The 16,897-nt window shown below is 45.2% G+C and overlaps 1 protein-coding gene and 1 long non-coding RNA gene across 2 annotated transcripts in view; both read right to left on the bottom strand.

The window, feature by feature from the left end:
* Positions 1-811: 811 nt before the first annotated feature.
* LOC139384322 (uncharacterized) lies at positions 812-7,148 on the bottom strand. The gene is made up of 2 exons (XR_011628837.1): positions 7,109-7,148; positions 812-922 (listed from the first exon to the last, which is right to left on the bottom strand). It is a non-coding gene; the product is annotated as an uncharacterized lncRNA (long non-coding RNA).
* A 51-nt stretch (positions 7,149-7,199) lies between these two features.
* The window catches only part of LOC139384475 (C-myc promoter-binding protein-like), a 133,697-nt gene continuing 123,999 nt past the window's right edge, over positions 7,200-16,897 (bottom strand). Inside the window, exons 33-37 of the mRNA XM_071129260.1 lie at positions 15,074-15,191; positions 13,961-13,987; positions 13,279-13,441; positions 10,422-10,486; positions 7,200-8,039 (exon numbers count right to left, since the gene is read on the bottom strand). Coding sequence (XP_070985361.1) covers positions 7,903-8,039; positions 10,422-10,486; positions 13,279-13,441; positions 13,961-13,987; positions 15,074-15,191 — 510 coding nt within the window. The 3' untranslated portion in view covers positions 7,200-7,902. The remainder of the gene's footprint in view (positions 8,040-10,421; positions 10,487-13,278; positions 13,442-13,960; positions 13,988-15,073; positions 15,192-16,897) is intronic.

Below are 16,897 nucleotides of genomic sequence, written 5' to 3'. Positions count from 1 at the left end.
ACACACACGATTGGCCACGGTATACGTGATTTAATCCCCAGTGTAGAAACACACACGATTGGCCACGGTATACGTGATTTAATCCCAGTGTAGAAACACACACGATTGGCCACGGTATACGTGATTTAATCCCAGTGTAGAAACACACACGATTGGCCACGGTATACGTGATTTAATCCCAGTGTAGAAACACACACGATTGGCCACGGTATACGTGATTTAATCCCAGTGTAGAAACACACACGATTGGCCACGGTATACGTGATTTAATCCCAGTGTAGAAACACACACGATTGGCCACGGTATACGTGATTTAATCCCAGTGTAAAAACACACACGATTGGCCACGGTATACGTGATTTAATCCCAGTGTAGAAACACACACGATTGGCCACGGTATACGTGATTTAATCCCAGTGTAGAAACACACACGATTGGCCACGGTATAAGTGATTTAATCCCAGTGTAGAAACACACACGATTGGCCACGGTATACGTGATTTAATCCCAGTGTAAAAGACACACACGATTGGCCACGGTATAAGTGATTTAATCCCAGTGTAGAAACACACACGATTGGCCACGGTATACGTGATTTAATCCCAGCGTAGAAACACACACGATTGGCCACGGTATAAGTGATTTAATCCCAGTGTAGAAACACACACGATTGGCCACGGTATACGTTATTTAATCCCAGCGTAGAAACACACACGATTGGCCACGGTATAAGTGATTTAATCCCAGTGTAGAAACACACACGATTGGCCACGGTATAAGTGACTAAATCCCCATGTAGAAACACACACGATTGGCCACGGTATACGTGATTTTATTTCCAGTCTGAGACAACTCTAAAAAGATCCAGTCCAACAGTACATGATTAATCTCATCATCAGATCCACAGACCCGTCGCACAGAGCTGTAAAACAACACAAGGAACATTTTTTACAAAATGTCTTCTCTATACAAAGAGCAGATCAAATATTATACATTGACCCTAAATACAATGAAACATTTTTTTGTTTGTACATTTTCCTTCTAGAACGACTAAAAACCTTCTAGAGCTCTATTCAGTCTGTACAGCTGAAGCGGATTCTGTGATGGGAATGTAAAGATCCTTTGCGTTTACCGTCAATGCAGTCTTTGCTCAATCAGGAACACTTCCGCCTCGCGGATTGAATTAGAGCCCTTCATCTGCAGAGATTGACAACTAAACGATTTAAAAGCTGTTCACACTGCTGATATCATGAGTGATATTTTTTTTTTGGGGGGGGGGGGGGGGACAGTCCAGGTCTCTCTTAAGCACTTAGTTGTGGTTGTTGGTAACAATCTTTAGCTTTTCAAAATAGCAACGTCCGTTTCATGTTTGCATAGTAGCGCTATTCTGCGATCGGTGCTCTCAGCTGTCAAATCATTGAAGTGGCCAGCTCTCATTGGACCCTTCTTTGACAAAAGGTCCTCTTCTAGCCAATGACATCAGTCTGTTGTTACATTGTAATTGGAGGTCACCGGCGTGCCTCACGTTAGGTAAGACGGACTGGTGACGTTTCCGTCTATATTGCAGTCGGCCAGGAGAGGCGTTTAATGTATCTGTTAAAAGAGGGGGAGGGGGGGACATTATCACGTCATAAAGGTACTTTTCATGCTGAGTTGGAAGTATTTTCCCTGGCGAGAGAGATGTTGCTGCGGACTTTAAACCTGGGAGGATTTTCAAGTGTTTACCTGGTCAAGTGGACTCAACGGTCGTTGTCCACTCAAGACAACTGAAAGCATTATAATCTATGTTCAGGTGCACACCCCCCCCCCCCCCCGCACATAAAATCACCAGACATGATGTAAAATTAACTGAAGACAATACATCGCCAAAGGCTGATACTTGGTATCATCAGTATAACAGGCCTGGTATAAACAGCTGTGTCATCACAGCCACTGTACCGAGGTCCTGATACCTGGTTTCATCAGTATAACAGGCCTGGTATAAACAGCTGTGTCATCATAGCCACTGTACCGAGGTCCTGATACTTGGTATCATCAGTATAACAGGCCTGGTATAAACAGCTGTGTCATCATAGCCACTGTACCGAGGTCTTGATACTTGGTATCATCAGTATAACAGGCCAGGGGATAAACAGCTGTGTCATCATAGCCACTGTACCGAGGTCCTGATACTTGGTATCATCAGTATAACAGGCCAGGGGATAAACAGCTGTGTCATCATAGCCACTGTACCGAGGTCCTGATACTTGGTATCATCAGTATAACAGGCCAGGGGATAAACAGCTGTGTCATCATAGCCACTGTACAGAGGTCCTGATACTTCAACCACTTATTTTCACCCCCCCCCCAAAAAAAGGGTTTGACTGCATGTGATGTGCCAACTGAACATTCATTTGTGCTGCTGAACAACGAACCCAAACGTAGGGTGTTACTCCTATAGTACCTTGTATGGAAGAAACACAACTTGTGTCGGGCCTGACGTCCTTAACGTGGGTTAGAAACCAGAACAGAACTGGCTTCCGGTTTGGGAAATACATCTTGTGACTGGAGGGGCTCCATTCCATTTCAAATGGGTCAATTTCGAAAGTAAACCAAATTCCAAATTGAAAAGCATTGAAGAGAATTGACTGGAATTGAAATGGAATGAACCCCAAATCACCTACACATCAATGGTATGAATCATTCTTACTGAACCCCCAACTCTAGACTTATATCTCCTAACAGAACTAGACTGACCTAAAATATAAAACGCAACATGCAACACTTTCAAAGACTTTACTGAGTTACAGTGTATAGAAGGGAATCAGTCAATTAAAATAAAGTCATGGTGGGGCCTGGGAGGGCATAGGCCCACCCACTTGGAAGCCAAGTCCACCCACTGGGGAGCCAGGCCCACCCACTTGGAAGCCAAGTCCACCCACTGGGGAGCCAGGCCCACCCACTTGGAAGCCAAGTCCACCCACTGGGGAGCCAGGTTCAGCCAATCAGAATTATTTTTTCCCCACAAAAGTTTAAAAAAAATTACAGACAGAAATACTCCTCAGCACCCCTCTCCTCTTCCTTCAGACGATCCCGCAGGTGAAGAAGCCGGATGTGGAGGTTCTGGGCTGGCGTGGTTACATGTGGTCTGCGGGTGTGAGGCCAGTTTGATGTACTGAAGAATCTAAATTCTCTGAAATAACGTTGGAGGCGGCTTACGGTAGAGAAATGAACATTCAATTCTCTGGAAACAGCTCTGTTGGACATTCCTGCAGTCAGCATGCAAATTGCACGCTCCCTCAAAACTTGAGACATCTGTGGCATTCTGTTGTGTGACAAAACTGCGCATTTTAGAGTGGCCGTTAATTGTCCCCAGCACAAGGTGCACTTGTGTAATGAACATGCTGTTTAATCAGCTTCTTGATTTGGATTATCTTGGCAAAGGATAAACAAATTTGGATGCAAACAAATTTATGCGCAAAATATTATTTGAGAGAAATAAGCTTTTTTGTGCGTGTGGAACATTTCTGGGATATTTTATTTCAGCTCATGAAAACATGGGACCAACACTTCACATGTTGCGTTTATATTTTTGTTCAGTACACACACTGTACCATCGTACTGTTTTGGATGATTATTTTTTGGTTCTAAAAACACATAAATTAAAATAAAATAAAAGGTTTTTGAAGGGGAACAGACAGTTACCTCAAAACTATTGAACAACCCCATACATACGTTCCTTGTAAATTCCCTGTCATAACCCACTATTCACAGTTTATAACACCTGAAGGGAGGCCCACACGTACAGGTGAATATGAAAGGACACGAAACACGGAACCTACTGTCGTGTAAGCAATATTCCCTCCATATATCAAAGGGGTAACTACATGTTCTTAACAGTACACAGAGGTCCTCAAAGGTACTTCAACTTTAACTTGAAGGTACTTTAAAAGTTACTCCAACTTTAACTTGAAGGTACTTTAAAAGTTACTCCAACTTTAACTGGAAGGTACTTTAAAAGTTACTCCAACTTTAACTGGAAGGTACTTTAAAAGTTACTCCAACTTTAACTTGAAGGTACTTTAAAAGTTACTCCAACTTTAACTTGAAGGTACTTTAAAAGGTACTTCAAATTTAATGATATTAATACTGATATCTGAGGAGCCGATTCATGCAGCACGTTGTGCCAACGATGTCAAAGTCTGTTTTACAGTTGCACATTTACTTTAAAAACAGAAACAGTGGTCAATCCGTTTTGTAAACGTCAAAGTATTCGACTCGGTATGGGTATTTCTGTAATAGATACTTATATTTTGTTGACCAAACGAATCAATCCGTACTCAGGCTTTACGTCTTGTCAACAACAACATCTGTTGTAAAGTGCGTCGGAAATGAAGTATTTAAACGCAACATTTTGGCAGTTTTAAAGCGACTTTAGTTGTTTTGAGTGAATCTTTGAATGCCCTCACTGATACAATACTTCAAAGCAGCTTAGTTCAGTTTAAGATGGACATCAGTGTGATACAGTAGCAGATACAGTTACACTACTCACTGTAAATACAACTAGAACATTCTAACAGCCATCAACCGCAGGAGGAGAGGGATGGATGTTTCACCCTGACACGAAGCCAGTACATCCATCAACCACAGGAGGAGAGGAATAGATGTTCCACCCTGATATGAAGCCAGTACATCCATCAACCACAGGAGGAGAGGAATAGATGTTTCACCCTGACACGAAGCCAGTACATCCATCAACCACAGGAGGAGAGGAATAGATGTTCCACCCTGATATGAAGCCAGTACATCCATCAACCACAGGAGGAGAGGAATAGATGTTTCACCCTGACACGAAGCCAGTACATCCATCAACCACAGGAGGAGAGGAATAGATGTTTCACCCTGACATGAAGCCAGTACATCCATCAACCACAGGAGGAGAGGAATAGATGTTTCACCCTGACACGAAGCCAGTACATCCATCAACCACAGGAGGAGAGGAATAGATGTTTCACCCTGACACGAAGCCAGTACATCCATCAACCACAGGAGAGGAATAGATGTTTCAGCCTGACACGAAGCCAGTACATCCATCAACCACAGGAGGAGAGGAATAGATGTTTCACCCTGACACGAAGCCAGTACATCCATCAACCACAGGAGGAGAGGAATAGATGTTTCACCCTGACACGAAGCCAGTACATCCATCAACCACAGGAGGAGAGGAATAGATGTTCCACCCTGATACGAAGCCAGTACATCCATCAACCACAGGAGGAGAGGAATAGATGTTTCAGCCTGACACGAAGCCAGTACATCCATCAACCACAGGAGGAGAGGAATAGATGTTTCACCCTGACACGAAGCCAGTACATCCATCAACCACAGGAGGAGAGGAATAGATGTTTCACCCTGACACGAAGCCAGTACATCCATCAACCACAGGAGGAGAGGAATAGATGTTTCACCCTGACACGAAGCCAGTACATCCATCAACCACAGGAGGAGAGGAATAGATGTTTCAGCCTGACACGAAGCCAGTACATCCATCAACCACAGGAGGAGAGGAATAGATGTTTCACCCTGACACAAAGCCAGTACATCCATCAACCACAGGAGGAGAGGAATAGATGTTTCACCCTGACACGAAGCCAGTACATCCATCAACCGCAGGAGGAGAGGAATAGATGTTTCACCCTGACACGAAGACAGTACATCCATCAACCGCAGGAGGAGAGGAATAGATGTTTCACCCTGACACGAAGCCAGTACATCCATCAACCACAGGAGGAGAGGAATAGATGTTTCACCCTGACATGAAGCCAGTACATCCATCAACCACAGGAGGAGAGGAATAGATGTTTCACCCTGACACGAAGCCAGTACATCCATCAACCACAGGAGGAGAGGGATAGATGTTCCACCCTGACACGAAGCCAATACATCCATCAACCACAGGAGGAGAGGAATAGATGTTTCACCCTGATACGAAGCCAGTACTTCCATCAACCACAGGAGGAGAGGAATAGATGTTCCACCCTGACACGAAGCCAGTACATCCATCAACCACAGGAGGAGAGGAATAGATGTTTCACCCTGACACGAAGCCAGTACATCCATCAACCACAGGAGGAGAGGAATAGATGTTTCACCCTGACACGAAGCCAGTACATCCATCAACCACAGGAGGAGAGGAATAGATGTTTCACCCTGACACGAAGCCAGTACATCCATCAACCACAGGAGGAGAGGAATAGATGTTTCACCCTGACACGAAGCCAGTACATCCATCAACCACAGGAGAGGAATAGATGTTTCACTCTGACACGAAGCCAGTACATCCATCAACCACAGGAGAGGAATAGATGTTTCACTCTGACACGAAGCCAGTACATCCATCAACCACAGGAGGAGAGGAATAGATGTTTCACCCTGACACGAAGCCAGTACATCCATCAACCACAGGAGGAGAGGAATAGATGTTCCACCCTGACATGAAGCCAGTACATCCATCAACCACAGGAGGAGAGGAATAGATGTTTCACCCTGACACGAAGCCAGTACATCCATCAACCACAGGAGGAGAGGAATAGATGTTTCACCCTGACACGAAGCCAGTACATCCATCAACCACAGGAGGAGAGGAATAGATGTTTCACCCTGACACGAAGCCAGTACATCCATCAACCACAGGAGGAGAGGAATAGATGTTTCAGCCTGATACGAAGCCAGTACATCCATCAACCACAGGAGGAGAGGAATAGATGTTTCACCCTGACACGAAGCCAGTACATCCATCAACCACAGGAGGAGAGGAATAGATGTTTCACCCTGACACGAAGCCAGTACATCCATCAACCACAGGAGGAGAGGAATAGATGTTTCACCCTGACACGAAGCCAGTACATCCAGCTAAACAAATAAACAGACTAAAATAAATAAAAGTCTTACTTTGTATAAATAGAATTCAAGTTAAGTAAAATATTGCTAATATTAGTCTCTATATATGACTATATAATACAAATGTTTTTAATTTTTTTATAAAAGGTCCCTACTACTACTGTCGTATATAAAGTACATTTTGTATTTTATGTAACAATTTGTACAAGATTTCTTAAAACATAAGTACCCCGAAATAGAAGACGTCATTGTGTGTGAAACCGTTGTTACGTTACTGAGTATGATCTCCATCCATCCAGAGGGGTACGTCCAGAACCTCTAACGACCAGGTGATGAGATGGGATTTAAATAAAAACAACAACATCCCTTTTGTGAGACTGGTCAGACTACATAATAACCCCCTGGTCGGTCAGCTCCGTTAGTCTCTGGTCAGCCCCGTCACATCTCTCACAGGTGACGGACATGACCCCAAAACATTGCAGTGTCAACAAGCTCATCGTCACGCATTCTGTACGTCTTTCTAAAAGGGATTCCTGAGCTCGTCTTTAAAGCTCCCCAGTCCTCTTCGGGAGAGCCAACGTTGTAATACATGGATTTTTATACATGCGCTTTTCATGGACACAAAATATCTCTTCACGTGGGCTACCCACGGCTGTGCTATGCCGAGTGACGGAGGTGACTGGCTGGCCGGGTGGAGGAGGTGACTGGCTGGCCGGGTGGAGGAGGTGACTGGCCGAGTGACGGAGGTGACTGGCTGGCCGGGTGGAGGAGGTGACTGGCCGAGTGACGGAGGTGACTGGCTGGCCGGGTGGAGGAGGTGACTGGCCGAGTGACGGAGGTGACTGGCTGGCCGGGTGGAGGAGGTGACTGGCCGAGTGATGGAGGTGACTGGCCGGGTGGAGGAGGTGACTGGCCGGGTGGAGGAGGTGACTGGCCGAGTGACGGAGGGGACTGGCTGGCCGGGTGGAGGAGGTGACTGGCCGAGTGACGGAGGTGAAACGTCAGGGGTAAAGGGGTCAGGGGTTAGAGGTAGGGCTCTCCGAAGGTCTTGCGACACTCCATGACCCCAGCGCTGGGCGGACGGTCGCAGTTGTGCGTCAGCTTCACCAGGTTGGGGCTGAGGTGGTCGTACGCCATCTTGTATTCGCGGTCAAAAGCATCTGGAGGGAGGAGAAAGAGTGAGACGAGTTACACCACATCGATGTTCAACACCGATTTCAATGGCATTTAAACTGAAGACCTTCTGGAGGACAACTCCGCAGTCCACTGCAGGAGAATTCAACAGTGTATGGGTTGACTTCTAGAGGACGTGTACGGGTTGACTTCTAGAGGACGTGTATGGGTTGACTTCTAGAGGACGTGTATGGGTTGACTTCTAGAGGACGTGTATGGGTTGACTTCTAGAGGACGTGTATGGGTTGACTTCTAGAGGACGTGTATGGGTTGACTTCTAGATGACGTGTATGGGTTGACTTCTAGAGGACGTGTATGGGTTGACTTCTAGAGGACGTGTATGGGTTGACTTCTAGAGGACGTGTATGGGTTGACTTCTAGAGGACGTGTATGGGTTGACTTCTAGAGGACGTGTATGGGTTGACTTCTAGAGGACGTGTATGGGTTGACTTCTAGAGGACGTGTATGGGTTGACTTCTAGAGGACGTGTAGGGGTTGACTTCTAGAGGACGTGTATGGGTTGACTTCTAGATGACGTGTATGGGTTGACTTCTAGAGGACGTGTATGGGTTGACTTCTAGAGGACGTGTATGGGTTGACTTCTAGAGGACGTGTACGGGTTGACTTCTATCTAGAGGACGTGTACGGGTTGACTTCTATCTAGAGGACGTGTACGGGTTGACTTCTATCTAGAGGACGTGTACGGGTTGACTTCTATCTAGAGGACGTGTACGGGTTGACTTCTAGAGGATGTGTATGGGTTGACTTCGAGGACGTGTATGGGTTGACTTCTAGAGGACGTGTATGGGTTGACTTCTAGAGGACGTGTATGGGTTGACTTCTAGAGGACGTGTATGGGTTGACTTCTAGAGGACGTGTATGGGTTGACTTCTAGAGGACGTGTATGGGTTGACTTCTAGAGGACGTGTATGGGTTGACTTCTAGAGGACGTGTATGGGTTGACTTCTAGAGGACGTGTATGGGTTGACTTCTAGAGGACGTGTATGGGTTGACTTCTAGAGGACGTGTATGGGTTGACTTCTAGAGGACGTGTATGGGTTGACTTCTAGAGGATGTGTATGGGTTGACTTCTAGAGGACGTGTATGGGTTGACTTCTAGAGGACGTGTATGGGTTGACTTCTAGATGACGTGTATGGGTTGACTTCTAGATGACGTTTCTGGGTTGACTTCTAGATGACGTTTCTGGGTTGACTTCTAGAGGACGTGTATGGGTTGACTTCTAGAGGACGTGTAAGGGTTGACTTCTAGAGGACGTGTATGGGTTGACTTCTAGATGACGTGTATGGGTTGACTTCTAGAGGACGTGTATGGGTTGACTTCTAGAGGACGTGTATGGGTTGACTTCTAGAGGACGTGTATGGGTTGACTTCAAGAGGACGTGTATGGGTTGACTTCTAGAGGACGTGTACGGGTTGACTTCTAGAGGACGTGTACGGGTTGACTTCTAGATGACGTGTATGGGTTGACTTCTAGAGGACGTGTATGGGTTGACTTCTAGAGGACGTGTACGGGTTGACTTCAAGAGGACGTGTACGGGTTGACTTCTAGAGGACGTGTACGGGTTGACTTCTAGACGACGTGTATGGGTTGACTTCTAGAGGACGTGTACGGGTTGACTTCTAGACAACGTGTATGGGTTGACTTCTAGAGGACGTGTACGGGTTGATTTCTAGAGGACGTGTACGGGTTGACTTCTAGATGACGTGTACGGGTTGACTTCTAGAGGACGTGTACGGGTTGACTTCTAGATAACGTGTATGGGTTGACTTCTAGAGGACGTGTACGGGTTGACTTCTAGATGACGTGTACGGGTTGACTTCTAGATGACGTGTATGGGTTGACTTCTAGATGACGTGTATGGGTTGACTTCTAGAGGACGTGTATGGGTTGACTTCTATCTAGAGGACGTGTATGGGTTGACTTCTAGAGGACGTGTATGGGTTGACTTCTAGAGGACGTGTATGGGTTGACTTCTAGAGGACGTGTATGGGTTGACTTCTAGATGACGTGTATGGGTTGACTTCTAGATGACGTGTATGGGTTGACTTCTAGAGGACGTGTATGGGTTGACTTCTAGAGGACGTGTATGGGTTGACTTCTAGAGGACGTGTATGGGTTGACTTCTAGAGGACGTGTATGGGTTGACTTCTAGATGACGTGTATGGGTTGACTTCTAGATGACGTGTATGGGTTGACTTCTAGAGGACGTGTATGAGTTGACTTCTAGATGACGTTTCTGGGTTGACTTCTAGATGACGTTTTTGTGCCTTGTTGCACCTGAAGAGTAGTTGGCTGCGAGTACACTACAGTACTTCTGAAACTACTAGCCCAATGAACCCAGACTTACCAATGTCAATGTTGTCCTTTCCCAGAGCCACCAGACACAGGAAGAGGATGTCTCTGTACAGACTCCTGCACAGGGAAGGGCACAGGGACGTTAGATGTTACAGAGGACATTTAGCAGACTACTTACAGTAGATAGCATGAACGTCTGTCTGTCTTTGACATCAAAGGGGCTAATGATACTTAATGTTGACCGTAACCTTTTTCCCAACCTTGCTATATTTACACCAACGGACTCAAATCAAAATCACATGTTATTGGTCACATACACATGGTTAGCAGATGTTATTGGTCACATACACATGGTTAGCAGATGTTATTGGTCACATACACATGGTTAGCAGATGTTATTGAGTGTAGTGAAATGCTTGTGCTTCTAGTTCCCGACAGTGCAGTAAAATCAGTTTCCCAACAACTACCTAATACACATTCATCTAAAAGGGGTGAATGAGAATTTGTACAGTTGAAGTCGGACGTTTCCATACACCTTAGCCAAATACATTTAAACTCAGTTTTTACACAATTCCTGACATTTAATCCTAGTAAAAAAATTCCCTGTTTTAGGTCAGTTAGGATCACCACTTTATTTTAAGAATGTGAAATGTCAGAATAATAGTGATAATAATGATTTATTTCAGCTTTTATTTCTTTCATCACATTCCCCAGTGGGTCAGAAGTTTACATACACTCAATTAGTATTTGGTAGCATTGCCTTTAAATTGTTTAACTTGGGTCAAACGTTTCAGGTAGCCTTCCACAAGCTTCCCACAATAAGTTGGGTGAATTTTGGCCCATTCCTCCTGACAGAGCTGGTGTAACTGAGTCAGGTTTGTAGGCCTCCTTGCTCGCACATGCTTTTTCAGTTCTGCCCACAAAGAACTGTTTGTCCACTCCAATATCTTGACATTGTTGTCCTTAAGCCATTTTGTCACAACTTTGGAGGTATGCTTTGGGTCATTGTCCATTTGGAAGACCCATTTGCGACCAAGCTTTAACTTCCTGACTGATGTCTTGAGATGTTGCTTCAGTATATCCACATAATTTCCCTACCTCATGATGCCATCTATTTTGTGAAGTGCACCAGTCCCTCCTGCAACAAAGCACCCCCACAACATTATGCTGCCACCCCCGTGCTTCACGGTTGGGATGGTGTTCTTCGGCTTGCAAGCCACCCCCTTTTTCCTCCAAACATAACGATGGTCATTATGGCCAAACAGTTCTATTTTTGTTTCATCAGACCAGAGGACATTTTCCCAAAATGTACGATCTTTGTCCCCATGTGCAGTTGCAAACCGTAGTCTGGCTATTTTTTATGGTGGTTTTGGAGCAGTGGCTTCTTCCTTGCTGAGCGGCCTTTCAGGTTATGGACTCGTTTGATTGTGGATATCAATACTTTTGTACCCGTTTCCTCCAGCATCTTCACAAGGTCCTTTGCTGTTGTTCTGGGATTGATTTGCACTTTTTGCACTAAAGCACGTTCATCTCTAGGAGACAGAACGCATCTCCTTCCTGAGCGGTATGACTGCTGCGTGGTCCCATGGTGTTTATACTTGCGTACTATTATTTGTACAGATGAACGTGGTACATTCAGGCGTTTAGAAATTGCTCCCAAAGATGAACCAGACTTGTGGAGGTCTAGAATTTTTGTTGAGGTCTTGGCTGATTTCTTTTGATTTTCCCATGATGTCAAGCAAAGAGGCACTGAGTTTGAAGGTAGGCCTTGAAATACATCCACAGGTACACCTCCAATTGACTCAAATGATGTCAATTAGCCTATCAGAAGCTTCTAAAGCCATGACATAATTTTCTTGACTATATTTTGGCTATACTTTCCAAGCTGTTTAAAGGCACAGTCAACTTAGTGTATGTAAACTTCTGACCCACTGGAATGGTGATACAGTGAAATAATCTGTCTGTAAACAATTATTGGAAAAATTACTTGTGTCATGCACAAAGTAGATGTCCTAACAGACTTGCCAAAACTATAGTTTGTTAAAACCTGTTAAGCCAACCCCCTCCTTTTTCGAACATTCTGTTAAAAATCGCGCAACTTTTCAGCGTCCTGCTACTCATGCCAGGAATATAGTATATGCATATGATTAGTATGTGTGGATAGAAAACACTCTGAAGTTTCTAAAACTGGTTAAATCACGGCTGTGACTATAACAGATAGTGTGTTTGATCGAAAAGCGCAAGAAAAACTGCTCACTGAAAGCTAAAAATAATATCCATGCGTCACTTTCATGGATTGTTAAAAGGGCACAAAATTAATTATGGACCTGCATGCAATTCCTACAGATTCCACACGATGTCGCCATTGTCGTCATTATCCGGGGAGTTTTTTGTTGGTACATCCAACTAACTGGATTCCATTTCTTCTGCATTTTAAAAATCTGACTTGTTGGCTAGATTCACAACGAGTGTAGCTTTAATTCTATACCCTGCATGTGTATTTTGATGAACGTTTGAGTTTTAACGAGTACATTTAGCATTTAGCGTAGCGCATTTGCATTTCCAGGTGCCTAGTTGAGACATCTGCGTCTCAAGTAGGATCAAGAAGTTAACAAGAAATTTGTGGAGTGGTTGAAAAACGAGTTTTATTGACTCCAACCTAAGTGTATGTAAACTTCCCTCTTCAACTGTACATATAAATATATGGATGAGCGATGGCCGAGTGGCATTTAGTGATGCGCTCTGAATGTTGCAGAGAGATAGAAATAGGACGAATAGAGCTGATGATTCTTTATCCTGGCAGACAATTAAGTTCTACATGAAACATTTCTATCTGAATGTTTCAGTAGCGTTACATCCTCCTGAACATGCCCCATGGACAATGGTGTCATCAATGTGTAACCCCTGACCTTTGCCTCTTGACCCCCAGGCTCTGCCCCAGCAGCTGTAGGAGCTGTCCCATTGGTCGAGAGACGTCGTTCCTCTGGATGCTCTTGACCACGCTGTGGAGTAGCTCCTCCCCAAACGGACGCTCCGCCTCGCTCACAGGACGACACAACGGGTAGCCCACACCTGGAGGCAGGGGTCAGGGGTCAGAAAGATGGATATGTAGGCTACACTAATACACACTTCATATATACCAAACGTGTCCACGTATACACACACACACGTAGGTATGCAAGACCGATCACACACACACACACAGTAAAACACAGATGCTAACCCATTCTCAAATACAGGAGTAGATAATACAGGAGTGTATTTGAGATCCAACTAGACGAAGACACACATTAAAATGTTGGAAGAACTGAAGAAAACGAATCACTCTAGAAACAACATCATTTAGACAAGTCGATCAAAGACAGCCCACAGAATTCCCAAGACTGTCAGCCAAGAGGAAAACAGCAATACAAGCGATGCATTTTCAACCACATAAAGAAACCGAGGACAAAGAAAACGAAAACAGGTTTTTCCCCCAAAACGACGACAAGGAGAACAAACAGGGTGCTGCAAAGCAGAGAAGAGCAGACAGGACACAGAGAGAGACAAAGGAGAGAGACTCGGCTGCCGAGTCCTAAAGAGAACACTCACTGTCTAACAACAGAGCACAATTAAGCCCTGAAACACAGAGAACAGAGAGAACAACAGACCCCTGTTAGCTCCCAGACATTAGTAACCGAGGACAGTAACCGAGGACAGAGAAAACGAAAACAGGTTTTCAGTACACAGAGATCCAACATGGCTGACACATAGCTGCCCATGGTTCAGAGCTCTTCCATCTGCCAAAGTTAGGCTACAAAGTTAGGCTACAAAGTTAGGCTACAAAGCTAGGCTACAAAGCTAGGCTACAAAGCCAGGCTACAAAGCTAGGCTACAAAGTTAGGCTACAAAGTTAGGCTACAAAGCTAGGCTACAAAGCTAGGCTACAAAGCTAGGCTACAAAGTTAGGCTACAAGACATCCACAATTCATACAGATATGCTCTTCTTAAAACCACAGTAAAATATAGACTTGGCTTTATCTGTTCCTTGATAAAACAAGGTGCTGAGATGGTTTCAGGACCTGCTGTAGACTGTGACTTAATGCATTTCACTGAGACGGTTTCAGGACCTGCTGTAGACTGTGACTTAATGCATTTCACTGAGACGGTTTCAGGACCTGCTGTAGACTGTGACTTAATGCATTTCACTGAGATGGTTTCAGGACCTGCTGTAGACTGTGACTTAATGCATTTCACTGAGACGGTTTCAGACCCTGATGTAGACTGACTTAATGCATTTCACTGAGACGGTTTCAGGGCCTGCTGTAGACTGTGACTTAATGCATTTCACTGAGACGGCTTCAGGACCTGCTGTAGACTGTGACTTAATGCATTTCACTGAGACGGTTTCAGGACCTGCTGTAGACTGTGACTTAATGCATTTCACTGAGACGGTTTCAGGACCTGCTGTAGACTGTGACTTAATGCATTTCACTGAGACGGTTTCAGGACCTGCTGTAGACTGTGACTTAATGCATTTCACTGAGACGGTTTCAGGACCTGCTGTAGACTGTGACTTAATGCATTTCACTGAGACGGTTTCAGGACCTGCTGTAGACTGTGACTTAATGCATTTCACTGAGACGGCTTCAGGACCTGCTGTAGACTGTGACTTAATGCATTTCACTGAGACGGCTTCAGGACCTGCTGTAGACTGTAACCTACTCTGTGTGTTCCACAGGATGTAGAACGGCTGGATGAGATCCCGGTGCAGCTTGAGGTTGTCCCATAAGATCTGGATCAACACGTGTTTACTGTCCTCTGACATCCAGTGGCGAGGGACCTGGGGACGGACAGGGACAGATATGAGACACACACACACACCAGCTCAATGACAATATATCTGGAGGGAGACGTAGAGACAGATATGAGACACACACACACCAGCTCAATCTCAATATATCTGGAGGGAGACGTAGAGACAGGGAATAAGGGGTGAGGTGTATAGACAGGGAATAAGGGGTGAGGTGTATAGACAGGGAATAAGGGGTGAGGTGTATAGACAGGGAATAAGGGGTGAGGTGTATAGACAGGGAATAAGGGGTGAGGTGTATAGACAGGGAATAAGGGGTGAGGTGTATAGACAGGGAATAAGGGTTGAGGTGTATAGACAGGGAATAAGGGGTGAGATGTATAGACAGGGAATAAGGGGTGAGGTGTATAGACAGGGAATAAGGGGTGAGGTGTATAGACAGGGAATAAGGGGTGAGGTGTATAGACAGGGAATAAGGGTTGAGGTGTATAGACAGGGAATAAGGGGTGAGATGTATAGACAGGGAATAAGGGGTGAGGTGTATAGACAGGGAATAAGGGGTGAGGTGTATAGACAGGGAATAAGGGGTGAGGTGTATAGACAGGGAATAAGGGTTGAGGTGTATAGACAGGGAATAAGGGGTGAGATGTATAGACAGGGAATAAGGGGTGAGGTGTATAGACAGGGAATAAGGGGTGAGGTGTATAGACAGGGAATAAGGGTTGAGGTGTATAGACAGGGAATAAGGGGTGAGATGTATAGACAGGGAATAAGGGGTGAGGTGTATAGACAGGGAATAAGGGGTGAGGTGTATAGACAGGGAATAAGGGGTGAGGTGTATAGACAGGGAATAAGGGTTGAGGTGTATAGACAGGGAATAAGGGGTGAGATGTATAGACAGGGAATAAGGGGTGAGGTGTATAGACAGGGAATAAGGGGTGAGGTGTATAGACAGGGAATAAGGGGTGAGGTGTATAGACAGGGAATAAGGGGTGAGGTGTATAGACAGGGAATAAGGGGTGAGGTGTATAGACAGGGAATAAGGGGTGAGATGTATAGACAGGGAATAAGGGGTGAGGTGTATAGACAGGGAATAAGGGGTGAGGTGTATAGACAGGGAATAAGGGTTGAGGTGTATAGACAGGGAATAAGGGGTGAGATGTATAGACAGGGAATAAGGGGTGAGGTGTATAGACAGGGAATAAGGGGTGAGGTGTATAGACAGGGAATAAGGGGTGAGGTGTATAGACAGGGAATAAGGGGTGAGGTGTATAGACAGGGAATAAGGGGTGAGGTGTATAGACAGGGAATAAGGGGTGAGGTGTATAGACAGGGAATAAGGGGTGAGGTGTATAGACAGGGAATAAGGGGTGAGGTGTATAGACAGGGAATAAGGGTTGAGGTGTATAGACAGGGAATAAGGGTTGAGGTGTATAGACAGGGAATAAGGGGTGAGATGTATAGACAGGGAATAAGGGGTGAGGTGTATAGACAGGGAATAAGGGGTGAGGTGTATAGACAGGGAATAAGGGGTGAGGTGTATAGACAGGGAATAAGGGGTGAGGTGTATAGACAGGGAATAAGGGGTGAGGTGTATAGACAGGGAATAAGGGTTGAGGTGTATAGACAGGGAATAAGGGGTGAGATGTATAGACAGGGAATAAGGGGTGAGGTGTATAGACAGGGAATAAGGGGTGAGATGTATAGACAGGGAATAAGGGGTGAGGTGTATAGAC

The sequence above is a fragment of the Oncorhynchus clarkii genome, chromosome 26 (assembly GCF_045791955.1).
Source record: "Oncorhynchus clarkii lewisi isolate Uvic-CL-2024 chromosome 26, UVic_Ocla_1.0, whole genome shotgun sequence".
Taxonomy (NCBI): domain Eukaryota; kingdom Metazoa; phylum Chordata; class Actinopteri; order Salmoniformes; family Salmonidae; genus Oncorhynchus; species Oncorhynchus clarkii.
The sequence above is the reverse complement of the archived record's forward strand: the minus strand, read 5'-3'. Positions and strand labels throughout refer to the sequence as shown.